Source organism: Acomys minous, assembly GCF_964271855.1.
Source record: "Acomys minous genome assembly, chromosome: 15".
In the NCBI taxonomy this organism is placed as follows: Eukaryota; Metazoa; Chordata; class Mammalia; order Rodentia; family Muridae; genus Acomys; species Acomys minous.
In genome coordinates, this window is record NC_140497.1 from 60,314,588 (window position 1) to 60,341,724 (window position 27,137).

General features: G+C 39.4%; 1 protein-coding gene across 6 annotated transcripts in view; it reads right to left on the reverse strand.

The window, feature by feature from the left end:
* CLOCK (clock circadian regulator) overlaps positions 1-27,137 on the reverse strand; it is an 85,428-nt gene that overhangs the window by 11,860 nt on the left and 46,431 nt on the right. For 5 of the 6 annotated variants that reach the window (XM_084758160.1, XM_084758163.1, XM_084758162.1 and 2 more), the window contains 14 exons: positions 26,709-26,800; positions 21,373-21,462; positions 16,603-16,723; positions 13,413-13,526; positions 13,158-13,276; positions 10,997-11,079; positions 10,673-10,779; positions 9,737-9,884; positions 9,171-9,246; positions 7,107-7,248; positions 5,992-6,092; positions 5,489-5,578; positions 1,606-1,758; positions 406-612 (listed from right to left, as the gene is read on the reverse strand). In XM_084758160.1, the coding sequence (XP_084614286.1) occupies positions 406-612; positions 1,606-1,758; positions 5,489-5,578; positions 5,992-6,092; positions 7,107-7,248; positions 9,171-9,246; positions 9,737-9,884; positions 10,673-10,779; positions 10,997-11,079; positions 13,158-13,276; positions 13,413-13,526; positions 16,603-16,723; positions 21,373-21,462; positions 26,709-26,800 (1,643 nt within the window). Of the gene's footprint in view, positions 1-405; positions 613-1,605; positions 1,759-5,488; positions 5,579-5,991; positions 6,093-7,106; positions 7,249-9,170; positions 9,247-9,736; positions 9,885-10,672; positions 10,780-10,996; positions 11,080-13,157; positions 13,277-13,412; positions 13,527-16,602; positions 16,724-21,372; positions 21,463-26,708; positions 26,801-27,137 lie in introns of those variants that run through there. The other variant, XM_084758164.1, reaches the window with a different exon arrangement.

The following is a 27,137-nucleotide window of genomic DNA, read 5'->3' on the forward strand; positions in this document are numbered from 1 at the left end:
CACAGCAGGTGTCTGTTAAAAGCAAGTCAGTGATGGTCACACACGTGTCTGTTTTTCAAATAAAGTAAGAGATGGACACTAATTAACTGCCAGAAGAAGTCTACAGACGCATCAAACTGCTCCTGCTTCCCCAGCAGTCTATTCAGTAGGTTTGTTACTCAGCCTCTTTTGCAAATCAAAGCCTTTTTAACATACATAAAGTCTGCAAGATATAAGAACCTGGTATAATTATTAAACTAGGTCCTTAAACAAATCACAAAATTATTAAATATTAAAAATATTTAACAGTACCATTCTCTACAAAATATTTTAATGAACACTATGAATATTTTACACTCTAAATTTTATTAAAATTTAAAAGCTGGTGCAACAAAGCTTTTTTAAATAGATATTTTAGTGAATTACCTGAGTTGATGTACTCTGTAAAGTCTGTTGTTGTATCATGTGCTGGTTGGTGCTGATATGTCCAGGGTTCATCCCACTTTGGATCTGGTTAGCAGGGACAACTTGGCCTTGCATATTTACAGGTGTAAGTTGATGGATATTAGAATTTCCAGAGGAAAGTTGAACAGAACCAAAATTCAATCCGGGGTTTGATTGTTGCAAAAACATCTTTGAAAATAAAGATTGCATTTCAATGAACTTCTTTGGCAGCAGAAGGCTCAGCAGGCACAAGTGTTTGAGTGCCTGCACCACAAGCCTGATGGCCTGAGTCGGTCCCTTCAGTCCATGGTGGAAGGAAAGACCAGACTCCAAAAAGATATCTTTTGACCTCCAGACATACTCTGTGGCACATATATGCTCTTTCTCTCTCTCACACACACACACAGACACACAGACATAGATATGCACAGACACACACACACTGATTTTTAATTACATATTTCTAGGGGTGCTGGGAATCAAACTTAGGGCCTCAAGCATTTTAGGTAAACTCTCTACCGGTGAGCTACATACCCAGCTTAAATAAGCTTTATAGGGTAAACAAAGCAAAACAAAACAAACAAAACAAAACAAAACAAAACAAAAAACAAGACCAAGGAGAACAGTAAAAGAAGCCAAGCAGAATATAGTTAATAGTCAAATAATCAAGTCATGAGGACATTTTGTGTGAAAAATGATTATAGCAATAATAACAATACAGTATGAGGCTACACACTCTTTCACTCACACACAACAGCTGTGTTACTCAGAGCTGCCCACAGGGCTGCCGCTGACAGCCTTGGACCAACCATCACCGAGGTCACTGACTGTACACAGAAGTAGTGTTCTCCTAGTTTCACTTCAGCAAACCTCAGTCCCCCAGACTGTCCTGTTAGCTTAGTAATAAGTATCTTAGTCAGGTAACAGGAGTCATATTTATTGGTATTTTATTTAAACTATTATAAACTCGCTACCTCAAAGGTTCTATAATATAGAGCTTTCATATTATGGATTTGAACTTACTAGAATTTAGAGATTATTAGTTTAAAAAATAACGATGCTGACAGAAATGACTTTAGGGATGATGTTTACTGAACTGGGGAAAATATCCTCCATGCATCTGACTCTCCATGAAAACCAAAACGTGAACGAGGTTCTCTGTGCTCAGACAGAGTAACTGACCTGCAGCCCTTGGCCATGGACCATCTGAAGTTGTTCTTGAATTTTCCTTAGTTCCTCTTGCTGCCGATGAATATTTGCCTCGATCATCCGTGTCCGCTGCTCCAGTTGGTCTTTTAGATGCTGCATGGCTCCTAACTGAGCTGAAAACTGAAACTGAAGCAGCACATGTAAAGAAAGTATAGCATATTTTAGAATTCCCTGGCTCCTAATAGCTGTGCAATGTGAAAAGTAAGCAGTGCCATGAGTCAAGAACGCTAGCTCCCAAGCTCCCGTCTGTACTTTGCTTTGTGGAGCTGGACCTCAGCATCAGTCTCTTCCCTATAGACCCACAGGAGCCCGGGGCAAATGCCACTGGAGGAAGCTGCAAAGGGAGGCGCTTGTCTTCTGGGTGCTGGTGTTGGTCCTTCTCTTCTGTCAGGTGCCAGCGGGTAGCTTCCCCTGAGTTTCATCCAGAAAGCTTCAGTATGTCAGCAGACGCGTCCTGCCTTCCGGCCCCTCAGTCAGCCTCTCGACCCAATGACTAAGTCCATACATATAAGCCCCCTGTGGTGCAGGGTGAAGGGTTTAGGGGCTGCGTCAGTGTGTCCCTCCTGCTGCTCTCCCCTGACTCATTAGTGGTGGCTCTCGTGTCTCCTCCCCCTCCCTCTTCCTCTTTTTCTTCTTCTTCTTCTTCTTCTTCTTCTTCTTCTTCTTCTTCTTCTTCTTCTTCTTCTTCTTCTTCTTCCTCCTCCTCCTCCTCCTCCTCCTCCTCCTCCTCCTCCTCCTCTTCCTCCTCCTCCTCTTTTTTTAAAGTTACAATTTACTACCTGGAAAGAGGCACATGCCATAGAATGTGTGTGCCAGTTGTCCAACTGACAACTTGGAAGAGTCAGTTTTCTCTTTAGCAGGGGCCTTTCCTTCCCCACGTCTCCATCCGGCTTGCCCTCCTATTCTTTTATTTTTTTTAGAGATTCTTCTTTTACTTACTAGCTAACACATTCTTACATTACTCCTGCTTGAATTCCAGTATGCTTTTGATTTATCTTGAATGATGACAAGAACACGTTACAGTTAGACGATGTGAGTGCTTCCAAGTGTGGCGGTACACACCTTTAAATCTTAACATTGGGGAGGCAGAGGCAGGTAAGTCCCTATGAGGTTGAAACCAAAAAGTTCCAGGCCAGCCAGAGCTATGCCGTGATTCCTCACCCTCAAAAAATAAATAAATAAAGCAAAGCAGGAAGGAAGGAACAAAGGGAGGGAGGGAGGGAGGGAGGGAAAAGAAGAGGGAAAGGACAACCTGAGCTCATACAACTTAGTACAACAAGCTCTTCAGTTGCTCACTTCACGTCTACATTTTACCATATGAGAATGTACCCCGCACCTGGATGAATCCATAGCAAATTCTGTCATCTCTAGAGTCCCCTCTGTGTGTACATCAGCAGAATTATCCAAAGTTAGGCAGGAGGATCACAAGTTCAAGACCTACCTGGGATACAGAGTGAGTTCGAGGTTAGCCTGGGCAACACTGTAAGGCCCTGTCTTAAAATAAAAAGTGAAAAGAAAGGGCTGGAGGCTCAGATACAGAGAGCATCTGTCTAGAATGGTCAGGCTCCCAAGTTCGGTTCCCAGTGCTCTCCTTCCTCCCACATTTCAGTCACACATCTTCGTGACAAATAACCAATATTTCATTCTGATGTTATTGAAAAAAAATATATAATATTTTTCAACTGACCAGTTTAAACCATAGCGTTTTAAAGGCTAAGGAATTCTAAGAAATTATGAATGAGTGCACACATCAATGAAAATGGTCACTCTACACTCAAGGTTTTCAACCTTCTGGTTTCTATGTGCAATTAATAAGCAATTAATTAGACACACCGGATGACTCACTACTCATTTAATTATTTCCATGAATATTGTATACTACATAATACCAGAGCATTTCCCTTTATGGGAAATCTATCTTCAAAGTTTCCTGCAGTGAACTGCAGCTAAAAGTAAGAAATATCCACCTTACCCTTTCATATTCTATCTCCAAAAAATATGAGTTTGTGCTAAAGACACTGAAGACTACTTTTCTTTATTTTCTTGAAAGGATATATATATATATATATAGATCCTTGGCTGGACTAGAACTCTCTTTCATAACACCAGGTTGGTTTCAAACTTTTGGTAATCCTCCTGCCTCTGCCTCCCAGGTACTGCACCATCATGCCTGACTTCTGCATGAAACACTGACTTTTGAAGATGGCAATGACAAACTGATACTATGTATTAAATTCTGCTGGGCTTGAGAGACATTACAAATTTAGTACTTCAACTTCTTTTTTAACATGCTTTTTAAACATGTTATATAGTCATACATATTTTTATTGTAACTAAGTTACTTTTTTTTTCCTACAGGTAAATGTCATGTTGTCACACTGAAAGCATTTTTACTAAATACAAACCAAAAGATAGAAGCAAGCACAGAATACAAGATAACAGGAAGGAAAGACAAAACACTTAGTTTTACTTAGTGAATGAAAACACGAGACCAAATGCTCAGTAGTATTTTTGACATAGTATATATTACTTATATATTTCATGAAAACACCTCTATAAAGATGTTAACAATGATTAACTGATAACTCGAAATTAAAGAACAAACAAAATTAAAAGTATATCTTTCAATTCTTCAAAATAAATAAGATCTGAAGATTCAATTTAATATTTAATAATATAGTACTGTTGGGCTGGAGAGATGGCTCAGTGGTTAAGAGCGCTGCCTGCTCTTCCAGAGGTCCTGAGTTCAATTCCCAGCAACCACATGGTGGCTCACAACCATCTATAATGTGACCTGATGCCCTCTTCTGCAGATAAAGCACTCATATACACTAAATAAATAAATTTTTAAAATTAAAATTAAAAAAATAATATAGTACTGTTATAGAGCTCATAACAGGATTTAGTGCCAAATAAAATAGTCAGAAGATTTCCCATTGTGTTTATTACTATTCAGTAGAGTTCTCAATGTTTCTGAATTGTTGGATGAGCTATAAATCAGAAGAAGCTACTCAGTAGTACACTGGGGATTCCTTTTCTCTTGCTAATTGCAGCACTCATGCCTCCTCTGCACTCAGGCCATCTCACATTTCTAATGATCTTTTCTTTACTTTTGTTGTTTGTTGTTTTTCTTTTCTTTCTTCTGAGGCACTGTACTCATGTAGTTCAGGCTGGCTGTAAATTCACTATGTAGCTAAGGATAAACTTGAACTCCTTTTTTTCCTACTTCCATCCCCCACATTAGGATGCAGGCATGTACCACCACACTTGGCTTCTTTCACTTATTTAAGCTGCATTAAGGAACCGAGTCATATGTGTAAACTAAATAAACATGGCATTTAGTTTTATGTTATTCCTTCTAGATCAAGCAGCTTGTTAATACAGACATCACAAATGCTGTCAGCATCTCTGATACATATAACTCAATACATACACAGAACTCAATAAATATCTCATATGCAAATAAATGAATTAATATGTAAATATAATCACTTAAGTCTTCCAATATCCATAGGAAGAACAAAATGAACTAAGCATATTTCATGTTTAAGATTATCAAACTTGTAGACTGTTGTTATATGTAAGATGCTAAGCACAGTGAGCACTAAGATTCTCTGCTGTATAATACCATCATGAATCTTCTAAGATGCATGTGCCCGTGATGCTGTCTAGTGAAAGTCCAGTGATACCCCAAAACACTGTAAATAACAAAAATGTCCCTACATATTGTAAATACTTTTAATTAATATTCACTACATTTATAACTATATATATTTATATATACATACGTACAAAACTGCTTTAGCTTAAATGCAATTATCATTTGTAAATGCTCAACCAAAACAAACAAAAATACCTGTGACATGCCTTGTGGAATTGTTAAATTTGTAGCTTGAGACATCACTGGCTGTGTTAATGATGGACCAACAGACTGGGAATTTATGGACTAGAAGCAAAACAGAAAATGAAAATGAAGTGATGCCCATATTCACCTGAGTTCTTCCACCACAACCAATACAATGTGCACATCACTCAATGACAACCTTGTCCTTTGTTGAGTATGAAGTATACTGCCCTTTCTACTCTTTTATCTTTTCTGTGGCGCACAGCACAGGCCCTTGGATGTGCACTCCATTGAAAGATGAGTGGACTGAACTGAAGGCACTGGAACTATATTAATACTGTATTAGAACTTTTTCACAATTAAAAACAAAAATCTAGCGGTTTACCTGAAATATGGGAAAGATTTTGAGTGTTCTTTATCAGCAAAAATTCTGATCCTTAAAGAAAGTGTATTTAGACATCTGTGACCACCTCAGTGAACTCCTGAAGGGCTATGACGTTAAGTCAAGAGCTCACCTGACTGCTGAAGGATGACCTCCGCTGTGCCATCTTTTCATGAGCTGGCAACTGCTGTCTGGGAGGAGTGCTAGTATCAGTAGGGATCTTTGTCGGAGTTGCTGAAGGTAGTTAACAGAGAACTGAATTAGTACCTACGTCAGTTTTGAATGGTAATCTCAAAATATACTCAACGAATAGAAACAGCTGCTAGTTTTCTGTTATTAAATAAAAGTGAAAACCATGCATGTAAGATTAATTTTAATTCCTTCCTTTTTAAGAACAAAGAAAACATGCAAAATAGAAAAACTTTAACAATAGTTCCTCCCATCACGCTCAACACCCTGAAAAAACAGGCTTCAGTCTCCCTGCAGATATTAATATACTCGCACACTGAGCTTTTCCATCAAATAACACAGTATTCACTGAGCGTGTAGGCACATCCTTCTGTGAAACTCAAATCCACTCCACATTACTTCCAATACTTAGCATAACGCATACTTGAGAACACCGCTGTAATATTACTTAGAAAATAACGCCAAGGAAAGAAGCCTGCGCATACTCATTGCAGGCACAATGGAGGAAGCGTTCTCTACCATGTGCTGTAGATGCAGAGCACTCACTGTAATTTAAAATCAGTTATGCAAGTCTTCATAAAGTGAAGACTAGGGCTGGACTCTAGCCACTAAAGTAACGGCTCAGTGGCTGATAGCATTTGTTATTGCAGAAGACCAGGGCTCTGCTCCCACCACCCATGTGTGGCCGACAACCACCCGTAACTCCAGATCCAGGGATCTGATAACCTCATCTGACTTGCACGGAGACCAGGCATAACAGTGACACATGCAGACTCAGCACTCATACAGCCTTAATTATCTGCCTTTATAACAAAATACAATAGTTTTTCTCTTGTTATAACCTGAAAGTTAAGTGGAACATCACCACCTACATACTATCACTTGATGGCCTTAACTCTTTTCTAAAGACAAATAATTTGCTTCTTACTGAAAGCCTCTACTTCAAAACTAAAAACACTAGAATTGGAAGACACACTTGACAAAAGTCCTGATGTCAGCAACACAACTAATTTAGAAGAATTGTTGGAAGCGCGCTTGTTTTCAGGTGAAAGCACCTACAGGAAGGGTCTGAGACTGCTGTGTGAGATGACTTTCTTGAGCTTCTAGAGGAGGCAGAAGGAGTTGGGCTGTGCTCAAACCTTTCCAGTGCTTCCTTGAGACTGACTGTATTTATACGATTGTCAGATCCAGAATCTTGGCTCTAAGGAGACAAGAGAAAAATAAATGTTTTCTTATTGCTCAAAGCAGAGGTCCTGAGACAGTTTTATCAGGGGCTGGAGAGACAGCACTTGCCATGTAAGCATGGGGACCTGAACTTGAGTACCCAGAGCCCACCTAAAGCTGGGCACAGCTGAACACCTCAGTGATGCCACCACTCTTATGGTAAGATGGAGACAGGGACGGGTGAGAGTCCCAAAGTACAAGGGACAACTAGACTGGTGCGCACAGCAAAAAACAGGAGACTGCCTAACATAAGGCACTGTGAGGAATGACATTCTGTTCTCACACACACAAAATGAAAATTTAAAAAAAAATCAAATCATATGTAGTTTTTGTTTAAAATAAGTTTAAAAGTGTATATATGTGTGTGTGTGTGTGTGTGTGTGTGTGTGTGTGTGTGTGTGTGTGCGCGCGCGCACACGCGTGCTAAGTAAGAAAAAAATCTCATTTTAATACTGCTAAAGTTTGGCTTCATTCTCTATTTAGAAAAATAGCAGGACTCAGATTAGACAGCTGTATTATGCTAAAAAATTAACTCAAAATGGGCCGAAAATATAATGATACTATGACCTAAAACTGTAAGATCCTTTAAGAAAACATAAATAGATTTACCAGTAAATTGGAACTCACAAAATTAAAAAACATATCTGCATCAAGAAACACCACCAACAGAATAAAAATAATTCATAAGAGAGGAGGTATTTATACACAATTATCTGATCAGTACTTAATATCTAGAATATAGAACTCCTTAGAATTCAGCAATGACAACTCAATTATTAAAAATGGAAACAGAACACATCATGTGTGATGAGAGACACTTGTGTTTGTTGCTCAGACAAGGTCTCACACTACAGGCCACAAACCTGTGACAATCTTCCTGCCTCAGTTTCCTAAAAACGAAGACTACAGGAGTGAGCAACTGTACGTAGCTGGTATGCACCTTTAAACAGCATTTTCAGGGCTACACACACACACACACCCCCACACACACACCCCACACTTCCACCCACCCCCCACATTCACCCCCCCACATTCACCCCCCCCCCACACCCCCACACACACGCTGTTTCAGAGCGTACATAAATGCTAGTATGTGTAAATGCCAACTATTTGATCTCAAAGTTGTGGTTCTGGGATGGACGACTTCCTTCGTTACTCGCAGCTCTTCCCAGCCTGCACGTGAGTCCACTTCTCCCTGCCTCTCAGCCCCTCAGCCCTTCTGCCCACCGTCAACGTCCCTCTGCACTTTCTACCTTAGCTCTTCCTAGTTCTTTACTCATCTGCTCTAAACACCAGACCTCACCAGCTTCCTATAGGTCCCGTCAGAAGTGGGAGTTTTCTGCCTTCTTAAGTCGCTGGGATCACAGCTCCATAGGATAGAGAAGCCTTTCTGTTAACTCAGCCACACTTTCCTGCCTTCCATCCTTAAGCTCAGGGGTGTGGAACACTCATGCTATGTCACATGGTTTCTTGTGGTCATGTATTAATCTTGTGGTGACACTCTAACTTCTGGCTCAGTGTTCCTCCATAATTAGTAATCCCAATCATCTCTGCTCAAGCCCAGGACCATGAGTTCTTTTCCTTGGTGTCCCCTTCAAAACCCCCCACTAGTCTTCAGCCACTAATTCCTGGTCATACCTCACAGCCAGTGACCTCAGTCCAAGCAGCCTCATTTTTGATCAAAACCTGCCACATTTCCTACTCATGCCCATTAGCACCCTAACTCCAACAATCTCCTGCCTAATTAAGTTTTATTTAGCAAGATCTTCAATTCCTTTTTAGAAGCAAATGAAATTTTAAAATGGTAAATTCAAAATAAAAATTATAAATTGCAATAAAATATCTCTCACAAATTATTAGGAAATGAGATATTTTTAAAAGGGACTGTAAGAAACATACTTTGTCAGCAGCTGCCTCAGGAAGAGACTCTTCAATGCCAAGTTCTCGCCGTCTTTCAGCCCTAACTTCTGCATAACTACAAATGAAAGAATCAAATTTTAATATGTTGTCATTTATCCAAAATACTGCAAAGATGCAACTAATTGGTGTTTGTTATGTATCTCACTTGACCATCTGTAATTCTGTACAATTTTCTATGTGCTAAGCAAACCTAATACCTATTTGCAGTGTACTGCCTAAATTCAATCTGTATGCTGTAGGTACCTACAGGTGGTCTGTAGGAGCAAAGCATGAAAACTAAGAGGCACTAAGTGCAGGAAGGATGCTGGCACCGCTGCCCTGGCTTTTGCTTTGCGTGCAGTACACTGGCACTTGAACGCTGGTGCAGCTTTTGCTACATAGCGCAATACTACCTTTACCATATTCCTACCTCCTAAATTAAGCTTAACATTAAAAAATATTAAGTATTAAAACTGGGAAAAGATCACTACCTTTCACTAATAAATCATACACAAAATTATATTTGGCTATTATTACACCTTAAAATTTTCTAAAAGAATTATTACCTTACTACAGTGTGAGTGCAAACAATGAACTCTGGCCTTGAATTCCACTGATGGTAAGTGATATAATAATGAGTCTGAAGCCAAATCCACTGCTGTCCTTTGGTCAGGAACCTATAATAACATGATTTGCCTTTTCCATACTGCATTACTAAAAAGAAAAGAAACAAGTATTTTTTTTCCTTTGATCTGTACTTAACTGTGAAGAATCTAGAATTTAAAAGCAAAAGTCATTTATATTTAACTCTTTATATAGACATAATTATTTTCTGGCTTTCAGAAATATGTATCAACTATAAAGATTTAAAAAAAAAAAAGATTGAAGGTTCTCCCACATAACAACAAGTCCTAGATCCCAAAGCTACCATCAGTTACTGTGGATCTTACACATTTTCATTCACAATGAATTCCATATACTGAAAGACTCATAATGTTAACTTGTACTTTGCCTAGATGTATAACTTAGGAAACAGCAGTTACTAATCATACTGTTTTTCCCAAAGGTACTGTCACATATGATATGTCTGATGTATTTAAATTTAAAGCTTTAACAAACTAAAATCAGAATAACATCATGGTTTGAAATAATTGTTAAGTAAAATTTCCCAAACTAGTTAATATGTTAGGTTCTAAAGTCTTTTAACTGATATTAGGCAAAAATTGGGTTTTGTGATTAAATTGATTTGGGAAAATTTATTTAATTCTTTAATATACTATTAAGATTTTCCTTTTTATCTAAAAACAAGGTCAAGTATAAACTTGTTCCTTCTGTATATATTAATAAAAATAGTTCTAAATCAATCTCTCTCTCTCTCTCTCTCTCTCTCTCTCTCTCTCTCTCTCTCTTTCTCTCACACACACACACACACACACACACACTAGAATATCTAATTGTGTGTTTTAAAATAGTTCTCAATGGAAAGAGTAAGATCTACTTACAGTGCTCATGACATTTTGCCAGATTTTCTAGGTCATCCACATGATAGTAATCATAGCCTGATGTTCCCAACACTTCAAATGGCAAATAGCCTATTATAGGTGGTGCCCTAAATTATATAATGATAATAAAAAAAAATCAGTATTACAACTTTTCCAAAAGTGATACTACAGCCAGAAACTAATTTGGGGAGTGGGTTTTTTTTTTCAAAAGTAGATAATTTCAAAATCCTGATTAGACGATTTGTACCTGAAAGTCCATACATGTCCAGAATTACATGACTATCAACTTTTTGTTATTTTTAGGAAATGTAAAAGTCATGTTACCTGTGATCTAGAAATAGAAACTTCCATTCTAAACTGTGTCTAGACGTAAACTCTTCATTGGGTTCTTCAACAGTACACATTTCCTACAAAATTAACAAGTATAATTTGGAAGTAATTTTCTGTGTCCTTGAAAATATTAAATGTTGTTAACATAAGTCATTAAATAACTTTCATCTAGACAAATTTTAATACATTTTAGTTTTTAAACACAAGTCTAAAATACTTAACTTAGTATTTTACTAATATTAAACATAAGTGTGACAGGCTGGAGATACAAAGTGCTAGTCTAGAGTTTGCAAAGTCCTCAGTTTGATCCCCAACAATTTTTACAATCATTTGAGACAACAGATAAAATACAGCAACTAACAGATGCCAGCTTCAGGTCAATTGTTAAAGTCCAGTGCATTCTCACTCACTCACACCCCTAAGATCCCACTTCTAAATCTGGATCTTTCTTCTGATTTCCATTTCTCCTTTCTCGGTGTCTAGAAATGGTCAGAGACAGCCGACTGCTTTACTCTCCAGGTACAGCTCACAGTTCTCCATCTTATCAATGGTCTCACTTCTGTACAGTGACAGAGTCTAGAACCAACACACTGTTCCATAATCTAAATGGCCAAACTGTGTTTTCTTTTAATAAAGATTTGCTTTTATTTCTGTATGCATATGTGTGTGTCTCTCTGTGCGTATGTGACATGTATGCCTGTGAAGGACAGATGAGGGCACTGGATCTGAGAACCAAACTGTAGTTCTAAGAGTAGTGCTCTGAACCACTGGGCCATCTCTCCAGCTCCTAAGTACTTACAATTTTACCTTCTAGGTATTTAAAAATCCACTCCCCCTCACTTGCCTTCTGTGACCCTCACTGACGCACCTCACTGCAACAGCATCTCATAAGTCTTCCCATCCTTCAATCTGTCTTCTATTTGGAGGTCAGCCGTTACCATTACCTTAGTAATACTCAAATACGAGTATATAATTTCTCTGTGTAAAATTCGCCTATGGTTTCTTACAGTGAACTCTCTCCATGGAGAAAAAACACAGACAGAAGAAATTTCCTGCCTGACCTCTATATACTTTTCTGATATGAGTTCTAATATATTGACTATTCCTCCCTTCACATACATGAAACCTAGCTTCTGTTGTACAAAGTAACGTTGGACCGTCTTCCTCTCCATCCTGACATGATCTTCTGTAACAGTTAAAAACTGGGGCTTTGAAAGAAAAATAGCTGCGATCAGGTCACACTTATTAGACGACACTTCGGCAAGTAACCTCCCCACCCCTGAGTTTCCTCCAATATAAAATACTATGATGGCATTTGTCTCGCAGTGTAAGAATGAAATGAGACACAGCATGCACCTGCCCTCCAGCTAACAGGCAGAGCTAGTCTAGCTGAAGACCTTCTGTACCTCAGTACTTCCTATGATATGATATTATGGTGTCACTCTGACTTCTTTCCTGTCTCTAAGCACTGAAATATTACACTTTTCTACATGCCTTCATCTGCTTATGGGATGCAAGAAATAAAAATGGATAATTTAAAATTCCAAGAGCAGGGGTTGGAGTGACGGCTCGGCAGTTAAGGACGCTGGCTGCTCTCTCAGAGGACTCTCATTCAACTTTCAGCAATGACATGGTAACTCACAACTGTATGTAACTCCAGTTTCAGGGCATTTGATGCCCTCTGTGGCCTCCCTGGGCACCAGGCATGCACATGGTACACAATCATATATGCAGACAAAACACCCATATACATTTGAAAAATTAATTTTAAAAAATCAAGAAGCAAATTATATCCAATAAAGCCATTCTTTTAAAAATGTCTAGATTTTTATTTTTCTGGACTTTCTTCTTTAAGGATGATAGTGAATGACACACACTAAGTTCTGTACAAAAGCAAGGAAATGGTAATACACTACCATGGGATACCTGCAAAGAAACACTAAAAAGGAGTTACATACTTAACAAGTGCTTATATCCTTCACTGTGGTAAAATAAAAGACTCATTCATGCCTAATTAATAACTCACTGGCCACTACTACTTCAATGTTGGTAGAAGTTCAGCCTTCTGAAGCCACCAAAAATCTCACAAGAACTCTCACATTATGAAATAATATGCACATTAATTGCACTAGAGCAACTAAAATCAGAAACATACCTTGATGAACTGAGGTGTAGCTAGCCTGACAGTAGCTACAAAACAAACTCTATCTTCATAAGAAGGCCTATGTGTGCGCTGTATAGTTCCTTCAAAGCCATTGTGCACTGAAGTGGACACTAAAACAGCAAGGAGACATGCATCATTGGTTAAGCTGGTAACAGACAGTCATTCCTGATATTTAAGTGTCTAAAAGCTTGGAAAAATAAAAAGAGCTAGTTAAAATACATTATAAAAGAAGCATTTTAAACTTACCACTGTTTAACGATTTAAAATTTCCTATAAATCTCACATATTCATAGGTGGATGGCTCCTTTGGGTCTATTGTTCCTCGAAGCATGTGACAACAGAATTCTAACTGATTTTTTGCTGAAATAGTGATAAAAAGTTGGGTAAGTTCACAGTCATTTTCTCCACCACAACTGTCGCATGGCACTTACGCACCTGCAGGAGAGGACTGCAGCCAGCACAGGTGACAGCTACTCCTCTGCTCTCCTGTCCAACTTTTCTTTTTTTTTTTTTTTCAAATTTTTATTTATTTTTTTATTAATTTATTCATATTACATCTCAGTTGTTAGCCCATCCCTTGTATCCTCCCATTCCTCCCTTCCTCCCACTTCCCCCCTACTCCCCTCCCCTATGACTGTGACTGAGGGGGACTTCCTCCCCCTGCATATGCTCATAGGGTATCAAGTCTCTCCTTGGTGACCTGTTATCCTTCCTCTGAGTGCCACCAGGCATCTCCATCCAAGGGACATGGTCAAATATGGGGCACCAGAGTTTGTGTGAAAGTCAGATCTCCTTTTCCACTCAACAGTGGAGAATGTCCTGTCCATCGGCTAGTCTGGGTAGGGGTTCGAGGTTTACTGCCTATATTTTCCTTGGCTGTTGCCATAGTTTGCGGAGGACCCCAGGGCCCAGACTCGCCTGTAGTTTTCCAGCAACTTTTCAATCAATGTCACAAAAACATTTTGTTCTCCATTTAAAGCTAACGGCCTCCCTTTCTTTTTTGTTACTGTCACCTTTTGGTAGGTCTCATTCAGTAACACACTCTAGAATTTGCTTCAGGCTCCCAAGTGTTAAAATTAAAGGCTTAGTGTTTCTCCCTCTACCTTAGAGAGTCTCTTTCGTCTTCTCTGGTTCCTGACGTCCTACAGTTTTACATCTACTCAGGTCTCCCATGATTTCAACAGGGTTTTCATGCTAACCTCTTTGTAAACCCAGAACTCACTCCATTTGCAGCGCGCTCTGGTCCCACGGCTTCACGTCTCTAACTTCCTCAAGAGCAGTGAGCCCTCCAAATACTCCTGACACTCATACCGCCAGCCTCAAGCGGATTCCTCATTCCTTCCGGCTCGCCTGAAAACTTGCTCTTGCACATTCCCAGCACGAGCTTGCCTTCCTACTGTACTCTGCTGGCTGGCTGACACTAGACACTCAGACAGAGACTTTTTGGGCTTAACCTTTTAAAACCCTTTCTACACTCACTGATGCTGGGTGGCTCCTTAACTCCTATCTCCTTCTCACCCACTAGACATTTACGTATGACAGTCTCGTATCCCAAGTGCAACACCCTCTCTTCTTTTCCTCACTACATTACACTTACGGTCTTCCAAATCTGGCTTTATCACAAACTCAACAGGTCCAAATTCTATTTATTATTTTTTCAAAACCTTTTCAGATTTAGACATACTGGATCTACCAACCTCTCAGTCATGGTTTTCCTCCACCCTTACTTCTATTGTGAATCATACATTTCCCCTTTTTTGTCCCTAGTGTGGTTTGTTTGTTTGTTTCTTTCTTTTTCAAAATTCTCTACCTTGATTTTCCCCTTCCAACTACAAACCACGCAAATGGTCTTCACTGGTTCTCTTATTGTGTAAAGAATAAACATTAAGCAGCACAGGATGAGTAATAAGTCCTTGATAACTCTGCCTCAGCTCCTTCACAAACATCCCATTGTTTGTACCAACTTCATCATCATCACAGCTAAAACAGCCTACTAATAGTCTAGGCCAAGTAGCTTGCATTTTAACTCACTGCCCTTTCCTTCCTGAGGAGGGAACTCTGCTGTGCACCAACTCTTTCAGAGGCCATCAGCAAGCCACTGAGCTAAGACGGCTCTGATCTTGAAAGCAGGAGGTCTATCTTCTGAGCAGAGCGCTTTTTATACAGTTTTCTGGGCAGCTCTGCTCCTCTGAAGGCCCCTGAAACCAGCTCCTGCTCCTTGTCCTGCTGGCATCTCCAAACGCCACCGTTCTAGTTCTCCTTTCTCTATGCATTTGCCTCAACTAACACCATTTATTCTGTGGCATCAAATACTGCTTAAAGCCACATAATTGATTTTATATTAAGTCCAGCCCAAATCGTTCTTCTAAGTACCATATCAGATTGGTCTAAGGACTAATATAATGCAAATCTGACTATAAACAATTATATACAAGCTCCCAGTCAGTTTCCACCTCCAATGCCTTCTGATAGAATGCCCATTCTTAACATGGCCACACATACGCACATGTGTATGTACACAAGTTCATGCATCTTAGTTCTTAACATTACAGAATCTAAAGAAACAAATGGAAGGAATCATTTAAGTTGATTAAAAACTAATAGCTAACGGTCACACAAATACAATGATATATTAAGTTTAGATGCACACACATTTCTTTTGTTGTTTTGTAGTTTACGGGTACTGAGCTCAGCGTCATGTGCATTCTAAGCAAGCACTTCACCACTGCGTTATATCCCTCCATCAACAATTCTTGCTTTTCCTCAGGGCAACTATATGGTTTGTACATGAACTGTCCGCACAAAGGGCGGCAGGTGCTCAAGTGCTACTGCGGGAGGCTCTAGAAACTGTAGGAGGAGGAAGCAGGCCACGGCAGGGCATGCGCATGAGCTCTTCTTTCCTTTCTCTGTTTTCCCAGCTGTCATGCTGTGAGCATCTGTGCTCCACCAAGTTCTCCCCAGCATGTTAGACATCTCTAAACAATGCACTCAAAGAAATATGTCCCCTGTCACAGTGGCTGGTATGTAAGAGTCCGTGTGAAGGGAACCAGCACACCAAGAGTGAAGGCAGTGAGAGTTCCACTCAATCTACAGAAATGCCTCACTACACCAAAATATACTGTGCTACTTGATGGCAGGGACTAGCAAAGAGTATTTCATTAAATACAGCAAGATTTCATTTAAAAATTAAAAACATATGACCAATTTCCATCCATATACTACAGTTTTGTGGCATAATTGTGATCAATTACAAGATGAGACTTCACTGTACACTGGACTAGATCTGGTATTTTTTATTTGTGTATAAACATCTATCTTTTAAAAGCACTTAAGAGAGTTCATAAAACCCAGCTACTTGACTTTAGTTAAGCACGTCACGGTCTTCACAAGCTTACAGAGGTAAAGGAGGGAGTCTGCTGAGGAAGGACCTACTTACATTTTAAGTACTCGGGGGTTAATGAGTCACTTTCCAGCAGATGAGTGGAGAGTATCTTATAAACTTCTGAATGTTCTCCCTCTGGGATAAAATTAAATATACTTTGATCCACAAGATCAGACTGAAAAACAAAAAATTAAAAAATTATCTAACAGCACTTTGAGAGGCATTTATCTCTAACACATCTAATAGCTATTAAATAACAAAGTACATATGAATAATCTCCAATTATATATAAAAACCAATAATGTCAAGCTATAAACTCCATATTAAAAAAAAAAAAACCAACTGACACGGAGAAGACTAACATACCAGAGTCATCAGATCCATGACTGACGGGGTCCTGAGCGGCAGCTACACTATTAAAAAACCTTAGTTTCACCAACTTGAACCGAACTGAGAAATTTGAGAGGATTATTGGTTCTAAGACACATGCCTGCACTTTACTTAAGCACCTGTTAAATGGGATGTCATTCATGAGTATACAGAAACAGTGACAAGCTAAACAAAAGGAGGTCTGACACTACTATACTGCCATAGTCTAGCATGTGCTTTCACTGTTATTTTGCTTTTTCTGGCATTTATTCTTTACCGCATTGCCAAAAGCCTTGCCTAAAATGAACAGCCAGCATATAACACATTCTAATTCTTTCTTGCTAATATGCAACTTTATTTTATTTATTTATTATTTTGTATACAGTGCTCTGCCTGCATGTACACTTGCAGGCCAGAAGAGGGCATCCAATCCCATTACAGATGGTTGTGAGCCACCATATGGTTGCTGGGGATTGAACTCAGGACCTCTAGAAGAACAGTCAGTGTTCTTAACCTCCGAGCCATCTCTCCAGCCCATAATATGCAACTTTAATCATTATCCAATAACTAAACAGCAGTCTGACAAATGCCAGGAAAGCTACAACAGGTGACGGCCGTGGACTCAAGGATGAGCATGACAGCTCCTCTCGTTAAGTACCAACGATAAAGAAACCTCGGCAACTTCACCTTTCCTACGGAGTCCAGCCCATCCTATTGGATTTCTTACTTCCCAAACTATTCTAATTCTAGAAATAGCTATTGATAGCTCAAGGACCCATAGGTAGTAGAAGTGGATAAAGCTGTGATTGCAAAGCAGTTGCACTTTCATTTTGTTTATATTTTATACACCTGTAAAGATTGTACCTATCAGCTCCACTGCATAAAAGAAAAAATTTAAAAAAGCAAATCATGGGAGAAAGGGTGATTTACCACTCCCCACAGATGTACATGACTTCTGGCTTTTCTCTAGAGATCAAAGTCCTCTAAACTCGATGCAGTGCAATAGTTTTGGTGAACTCCACATCTTTATCTCACATTTTTCAAAGAACAATTCAAACTACTTTCATCAAGAAAGCGTGCCTGGTACTAGAACTCTAGCTGAGTATCCCTAGCTGGTGAGGCCATGGCTCTCACAGAAGAACCTCCTTCAGCCCCATTACTAGACCAGCATAATTCCTAACTGCATCCCAAATGTTATCCTTATATACCCAGAAAAGTGTAGCTCTCACTCCTCACCAAAAAAAGTGTCTCTTTACAGCAGCAGACAGAGACCACTACAGAAAACAACTGTCACATGCAGAGAACAATTCACTGTGGTGAGCCCAAGCCCAGTGGACACACCTACAACACAATCTCTACACCTAAGGCTCAGGAACCATCTCAGTAGAAGGGACTGAAAGACTAAGAACCAGAATCTGTGTGAAATTGTATCTCCTAGAAATGACAAGAAAGCTACATCAATGGCACCTCAACATTACGGCTGCCTGCACAAGACCTGTACAATGACACCACCAACAGAGATGCTAATATGAAAGGGGGAAAGCCCAAAGAACCTACCTCAAAAAATGAACTCTAAGCTACCAACGACTACTAAGAGAGCGAGAACTAGTCTTTCACAGGGGTGAGCCATTGGCTGGTATTCAAAACCAAATGGCTAGCCCTAAAATCATATGCACACAAGCAACATTAAGGTGAATTATCAAGTTGTATTTATATATTTATATGTATGTATATGTCCATGTGTGCAACAATAATAAAAGAAGTCATCAATTTGAGCGGGAATGACTGGGGCCGTGGGGGGATTAAGAGGAGAACGAGGAGGCAGAGATGATGCATTTATCTTTTAAGTAAAAGCTTAAAAAAAATGTAAAAATCACTTCCTTCAAAACAGTATACTGTTAACACCTAAAACCACAAATACAAATAAATTCCTTTAGAACTCATAGCTCATATTCACGTCCAAAAGGGGCATTTGTTCTTTTAATGTCAATGTCTTGTTGCCCATAATGAACAAAAAAGGTCCTATCTTTTATACCTTTATATTTTTCCCTGCCAATCAAGGTACATTAAACTCAGAAAATGATTTGGCACCAAGCATTCATTTGATAATAGCTTAAGAGGTAACCACACTAAAACCACATCTGTATTTTAATGAGGAGTTCTTCTGGAACTGAAAAACCACTAAACGAATAGTGGAAATTTCAGGCATGAATAGCAAGATGCTAGAAAACTGCCTTTCACTGACAACGTATAAAATGTACACACTGATCATAGTAGTCTTGATAAAAAAAGAAGAATTTGAAATAAAAACTAAGTGTTAACTGATAATTAGTTTTGTTTGTTCTTAACCAATAACTTTTTCTAGTATTATTTCACTGCACCAGCTGCTTCCTACTCAGAGGTAAGACTATAAGCTAAGTGCCGAGAGTACCACAGGCAGCGCTGCCCCACTGCTTCACACACAGCTGCCAAGTGTCGCATCAACCACTATTCTTCGCGCTCCCTTAATCACTTGAGTACTTAAGTTGCCGTAAAGTTCTGGCACAGGAAGTACCCACATCATGTACACTTAGTAAACACATGCACCACAGCCAATTTGTTACTAAGTACAACGCAAACGGAAGAAAAGAAAATGCAAGCTCTCTGGATTCTTTCACCCCCTCAATTATTTCCGTGAGAAAGAGATACCTGCTGCCTTTCTCTGTAAATCTAAAAATGGTTCTAAAATATAAAATTGAAAAAAAAAAAAACACGAGGGAATCGAAAAGTGAGGTTTGTATTGAGGGATTACTATTAAAGATCAAATACTTGGTATCAATTAGCCCTGTCAGGCTGTCCATTTCAAAATGTGATTAAACTATTCCACACAAAAAGATCCACCAGCTGTGGATGAGAGATAGTTCATGGGTTAGGAGCACTGGCTGTTCCTCTAGAAGACCCAGGTTCAGTTCCCAGCACCCACACGGCAGCTCAGACCTACCTATAACTCAGGTGCCAGGGGACCTGATGCCCTCTTCTCAAATTAGGAAGTGTTTTCTAAGTTCTATTTATTATTTATTTAATGGGTATGTGCATGCGCCTAAGTATACATATGAGCACTATGTGCACTGCTCGATCCCCTCGAACTGTGAGCTGCCTGATGCAAATGCTGGGAAACCTGGGTCCTCTGCGAGAACAGCAAGTGCTCTTAGCTAGCCTAGCCATCTCTCAAGGCCCCTGGAAACATTTTAAAAAGAGTCATTAAGATGGCCAACTACTTAATTCATTTTTATTCACTCATTAAATAATTACTGAGTGGTTCTAAAACACCAGCCAGTATTCCTATGAATAAAGAGATAAGAATTCCTGGCTTTAGCACTGTACAACTATACTAACTGTAAAACAAAACAAAACAACAAAAATAATGTGGTTAAAAGCATAGTAACTACACTCATTTTCCGTTAGTCCTATCTTAATCTTACAGAAGGATTAATTACTTGGGTTTCCTTGTTCTCTTGTTATAATGCACTTTACTGCTGCTGTGACTGGTGAGCTGGGGAGGGAACACAGGGCTACGTGCATGCTAGGCAAGCGCTCTACCAGTTAAGCTACACCCCAGGCTCCAGCACCCACTCCCCCTGGATCTCATCTCCTCTGCGCACATGCCAATGAGCTCATGTGCTACTGCAGCCTCGAGCTTCACTGTCCAGTCATTCTTTAGGCTTGGGCTTTATCTGATCTTTTCAGAACAAAGTCCATAAAGTCAAGCCACTTCTAGAAACTGGTACTTGGGGCTAAAGAGATGGCTCAACAGTTAAGAGCACTTCCTGCTGCTCTTCGAGAGTTCAGTTCCCAGCACCCACACCAGGCAGCTCACAACCACTGTAACTCCAGCTCCAGGGATCCGACACCCTCTTCTGCCTCTGTGGCACCCACAGGCCAATGGTATGTAAGCAGAAAGACATACATACACATCAATCAAAGTTAATAAAAATTAAAAAGAAGCAAATGCCATGTTTATTAACTACCTTTCAGTAAAAAATTGTCCTTGTACGAAGTGCAGAGCCCATTCATCATATAAAGTACTGAGTAGCCCAGAAACCAGAGGGAAAAAAATGTTTTTTTTAAAAAATATTTTAAAATATTAAAAAAAAATTTAAAGAAATCTTTACAGAATGGTTTACTTTGCACTGCTGTAAATTTTCAAACAATGAAAAACTCAAGAGTAATTTTAAAATATTACAATTTTTGTATCACAAGCCCATCTTATAAGACACATTATATAAAAATTTCAAATACATTTCAAAAACCTTTAATTGTAGGTAGCATTTAACCTAGTGTTCAATATAGACACACCTGGAGCCTGTATTCCAACTCTTCAACCACTGCTCATATCACCCTCAATGTCTGTTTCCTACTAATTTCTAATATTTAACATAGACACTAAGTAAGAGATTACAGGATTTCCATACTTACTGGTAAATGTTCAAGTAATGAAGTTACACTCTCAGATACATATATTATACTTCCATCTGTCATGATCGCTAAAAAAAAACCATCAAGAGCCTGAAATTAAACATAATGATCAGTTAAGCGTAACCAAAAAGCATTTTACTTAAGTGTCATTAAGCTAAATGACAGAAGACTTATTGTTAAACTATTTGAGTATAATCAAAATGGCAGCTATTTTGCTTTCGGTACCTTAATATACTAATTTTTGTGCATCTTCAGATGTTTCAGAGGGGAAAATATTACTCTGGCTACCTATGAAGCTGGCTTCTAAAGGTAAGACATCGTGTTCTGCCTTTACAGCTGCACATAGTCCTGTATGACACACTCTCTACAGCTTACCTGGAGACACTCAACACAGACAAGCGTGAGCTTGGGTAGAGACAGCACGGGAGGAAGAGTGCTGGCCTAAGAAAGAATGGAGCCCTAGCCTGAGCTGAGGCTGAACCATGTGAGGCCCAAACTCTTGGTACAGCTATCTGTTTCTGTATGCCAAGGGAAGCGTCACATTTACGTAGGCTGTGTTCCAATACTAGGAGTCTGGAAGAAATATATAAAACAGAGAACTGAATCAAGAAAACTTGCCTTGGGATAATCAGAAAAGTAAGGATCTTGAATGAAATTAGTAGCAATAAGAAAAGAGGATTAACCATGTGCTAAGAAATACAAACGTCTTCAGGAGAGATGTTAGAGAAAACTACAGAGGACGCAGTGTGCTTTCATTTGGTAACCACAGGCACAGGAGTGACAGCTCAAGAGCTGTACCCTCCAATCAACAAGCCAAAGGGAAGCTCGGAAGAGCTACTGAAATAGGAACACGAAGAGTAAGAAAAGAGCCAGGGAAATGACAAAGGCAGGAAAAGCTGTGGAAGAGAGCTTGGCAGGGAAGAGGGATGGTACTGTGGCACCAGATAGGACAAGAAACAAGAAAATGAGCAAATTCGGTGATTTTCAAAGAGCGATGCCAACATGAAGGCAGGTCAGTGACAATGAACTCAGAACGTGCGGACAGGGAGGGGCTAGCATAACTCCTTCCTCACCTGACAGGAAAACAAGGCAGGAACAACAATTACTTTAAAGGGCTCATGTACCAACAGAACACAGCAAAGATGACAAGGGCTTGAGGAGAAAGATGACATGGGGAAGTTGAAAGTAATTTATTTAGGTAAATAGCTCTCTCAAAGGGTCACCACTGCTGCTAAGAACTGTGTGTGTCGCAGTCATCCCTGTGCTTGGCACAGGTGATTACACAGTGCAAATGAAAAGAGTGACACCTGCAGAAGAGGAACAGGAGGGAAAGCAGCCACTCCAAGCTGGGCTTTACTTCTGTTGTTCTGGTGTATGTCTGTATGTGAGGGGGAGGGAGAGAGGGTGGTCTTCAAACAGGTTCTGTGTCTCACACTGGCCTTGAAATCAGGCGAGCCACCATGCCCAGCTCCAATTTATTACTATTACAGCTGTTTACAGTGCTAGCGAATAACTGCAGGGCCTCAAACCTGCAAACAGGCAAATGTCTTGTTACAAAGTTATATCCCTAGTCTCTAACTGTTGAATGTATAGTGAAAGTCAGCATACCCCACCTAGTCTCTCCTATTAGGGTAGACATAGGGTCCAAGAGAAAACTTATTTTAAACAGCTGCTTACTTTCTAGAATGAATCAAACAAATCTGTTTTTAGATAATCAGGGGTTTGAAACCTGTAATTTAAGCCAACTCTTCCAGTATAATCCCCATTATGATTTAATCAGTAATTATTTGATTGCTACTGTGAAGAGTCACACTGGTGTACAGGAAGGGGAAAAATAACTATGCTTTCTCATGTGAATACTGTCCATTTTGAAAGCAAATACTTTTTCACTATGATGATGTATCCTTGCTGCTAACTCACTGCTAGGAGCCACAGGGCACCTCTCTTCTCTGAAGACAGTGACTGAAATGGAAACGAAAACGCTGTAGTATTTAGCCCCACGTCTAGAGGAAAAGCCTGCTCCTTCCTCTTGTATAGGAAAGCATCAACAGCTTGCAAGCCAGGAGGTCTTCAAGTAGAGGAACAGAGCTTCCTTGAGAAGGGTGAGTAGAGAAACGTGGCAGAGCAGACCCCACGGCACGACGGACAGCTGTGAACTGCCCCTGCCTTCCTAGTGTGTGAATAAAGGAAACCGTTCGTTACTTTGAACACCCTGTCTTTCTCCTTGGTAACAGTGATTATTTAGTCTGTGCGGAGTAGGTCAGTTCTAGAGAAGGGGGCAGAAGCTCACTGTGGATCTTTAGTAAAGACGAGGCTGACATGGAGTGTGAGCCCTTTGTCCTGCAGACTGTGAGGAAGACTATCAGCTGCCAAGGGGAAGGAAGCGTGTAACCAGAGGTGACGTAAACAAGATGACTGCTGTCCTGCATGCGCACTCCCAGTGCTCCAGCAAATCACTCCTCAGACAATAGAGGTAAGAGTGCAAGAGGGCGCAGTTGCCTGCAAGGACAGAGGGAGGCAACACAAGTGAGGATTAAGCCCTCGCCTCTAGCTATGACATTAGTTAGCTTTTTGAGGTAAACAAGCCTGGACTTCTCTGCGATAGTCAGTAACGAACAGGATGAGCTAAATGATCTAAGCTCCTGCAGCAACAGCACTAACACACTAAGTAGATGTCTAAGCTCCCGTCCCAGCCATGCTAACATATTAAGATAAAGTCTGCATCAGAAATTTAGCTGAAAAATGTCCAAGGCCTGCTTCCTCACCTACCATCTAACCAACACGATTACCTAAGAATAACACAACTACATCACAGCCCTGCCAGTCAGCGTCTAACTTGATCTCCGCGCCCTCAAATACCCAGAGTATTTTATGAACAAACCCAGTTCTAAGTTATGATTACGATTTTCATATTCAATCAGAAAACAGCAAAGACTTGAAGTATGTAAAATCATATGTGTGCAAACATTTGGATTAAGGATATAAAATACACACCTATATACGTATCTTTCATCTTGGCCTATTACTGTTAAAAAATACATTTACTCAGTACATACAAAAACTTTAAAATATTTGGACTACCAAGGCAGCCCAACGGGTAAAGTGCTTGCTGCCACTCAATCTTCAGAACCCACATGGTGAAAACAGAAAATGCACCCCACAAGCTGTCCTCTGCCCTCCACACATGTCCTGGGGCAAGAAATTAAAAACATTCTTTACGTATCAAAAGTAAACACCGTTCAGTTATGTGAACTTAAAATCTGAGGACATTCATCAAAGAATTAACTTTCACTTTCAAACTTTGATTATACTTTCTGTTCTTATAATCCATCACCAGAAGCTTTGGTTTCCCTTTCTTTAATATATATCTGTGTATATATATAATACATGGACCTTGGCAATTAATCCAAAAGCTTCCTATTACAAAAAAACCTGAAGCTAACAGTTTCCTATTTAACCTAGTAGTAAAACAGGAGCATGAACAAAATAAATAAAATACATATTTTTAATCTGCAAGAAACTTTTGATGCCAATGAAGAAAGGTAAGTAGTTTATAATGAACACAGAAAATCTTACTGAATGAACAACTGTACTGGATTATAAAATAAAGATGAATTTTCTTTCTTATAGAGACTGGTTTGTGTGTATCCTTTCACAAACATATATTTAAAGAGGTATTTGTACGCAATGTCAAACTTCTTTTAAGAGGAAAAAAAAAAACTAGCGAAATTACGACTGTTCCTTAAGTTGTATGTCAACTATACATTGACTTAATGAGCTAGTTGCTCACTTCAGAGCTATTGCATGAAATGGTGGCTGGGACACGGCATCCTTGCAATACAGTCCAGGAGAACCACTGCCTAGACTATGTGACATGGGCAAGCTTTCTGACTCTGCCCCTGGATTTCTTTTTTTCAAACACCTTCTTAAAGAGGTTATGAGAATTCCATGAGCTAACAGGAAAAAAGTATTTATCCTTCAGTTTTAAAGTATAAGTTTAAATGCCTACACATATCTAGACTCTTAACAAATTTTAATAATTTCAAATGAACATACAGACAAAATTCACTAATTGTTACACCCCAGAATATAAACAAATAAACAAAAAGCACTCTTCTGATGAAAACATGTCTTATCTTGCTTCAGAGCCTAGTAAATGTAAAACACCATCTATACATACATACATAATACAGATATATTCTTTACTTACAATCTCACCTCTTGTATCTACTCATTTCTCCACATGCTGCCCAGGCTGCCCACACCACCCCTGGCCTGCCCCACACCACTCCCCCTGATCCTCCTCAGTACCAGGATTAGTACATTTACAATTTTTTAAAAATCACTGTTATCTACAAAGCAAAGCACCTGTTTGCTATTGTGAGTTTTCGTGAAAACTGATACTGAATTCTGACTAGTTTCTGTGCAATAAATGGTAACTACCCAAGAAAAGACAAAAAAGTAAAAAAGTACAGCCAAAAGTTTGTGTGTTATATATTTGACTGGGAGATGTTACATTCCACATACAAGCAAAAACTGCTCTGAATTATTTTAAAAGCAATTCTGTCACAGAAGAACATCGCTCACTTCCTTTTAAAAGTATCTACTTACAGAATAATTACCTTTCAATACATATTTTCATTTCAAAACAACATCAATTACTACCATTTGTATTCATTTTAGGCAGCTGTCCAGTAGGATTCAGCTGAACACTAAACGCTGTGTCCTACAAATTCTATACTGAAACCTAACTTCCTATTTTCCTGTATTGGGGGAAAGTGGGTAGGAGGTGATTATGTGATGAAGCCTCCAAAGTGAAATTAGTGTCCCCATAAGAGTTCCTGAGAGCCCAGACACAGAGACGCAAGCACTCTCGCTGCATACCAAGCCCACTGGGGCCTCCTTGCTGGGCTCCCTGCCTCCAGGATTATGAAAAGTATCTGTTGTTCACAAGCTCTACAATCCGTGTTATTACTACACAGTAGCTCGGCTGGAGTAGAGCAGACACAACTGATAACAGTGTTTGATGTGATAACACGTGCTATGCTTTGTTAAGAGTGTAGTGGCGGTCTCAGGCTGAAGACTCAGCAACCATGTTTCTAAATTATATGAAAGCACCTCAAATTTTCAAATAACAAAAATAGGAAAACTTGGTATTATTATACCACATGGTATTAGCTGTTTACAATACTCTGATCAATTGTAATTACACACAAACAGAGCTTATTACATTAGACTGAATTAAGACTTATTAATAACACTGCTAAAACTATACTAAAATTAATCACTGTTAAATTTTAGAAAAATAAACTTTCAAAAATTAAATCTGGACATACCTCTAACATTAATTGTGTAAACTCTTCATTACTAAGGAATGTAGGTTTCCAGTCCTGTCGAATTTCACTAGCGTCTGACTGTGCAGTGATTTCTGTGAACAGATTGATACATTAGTGGCATATTCTAACCACCGGGGAGCACAAACCCTACAGAGCTGCCTCTTCTTCCTACTCAGTGACAACCAGGTTCTGAAAATATGAAATGTTATCTTCTAGAACTGGGCCTGGATAATAACAATTTCTTTGGGGGTTTTGTTGCGGGAAGAAGGGAGAGCTTTGATATATTCTATGGTTGTTGATAGGCCTAATTCGGCTTTTAGCTTGACATAATTAGCAAATAAAAACAAGCAGTTTACAACAAGATTATTCCAAACCTTGAGAAGAAACTTTTTACCTTGCTTTTCCCTTGCCATTCAAATAGTACTACCT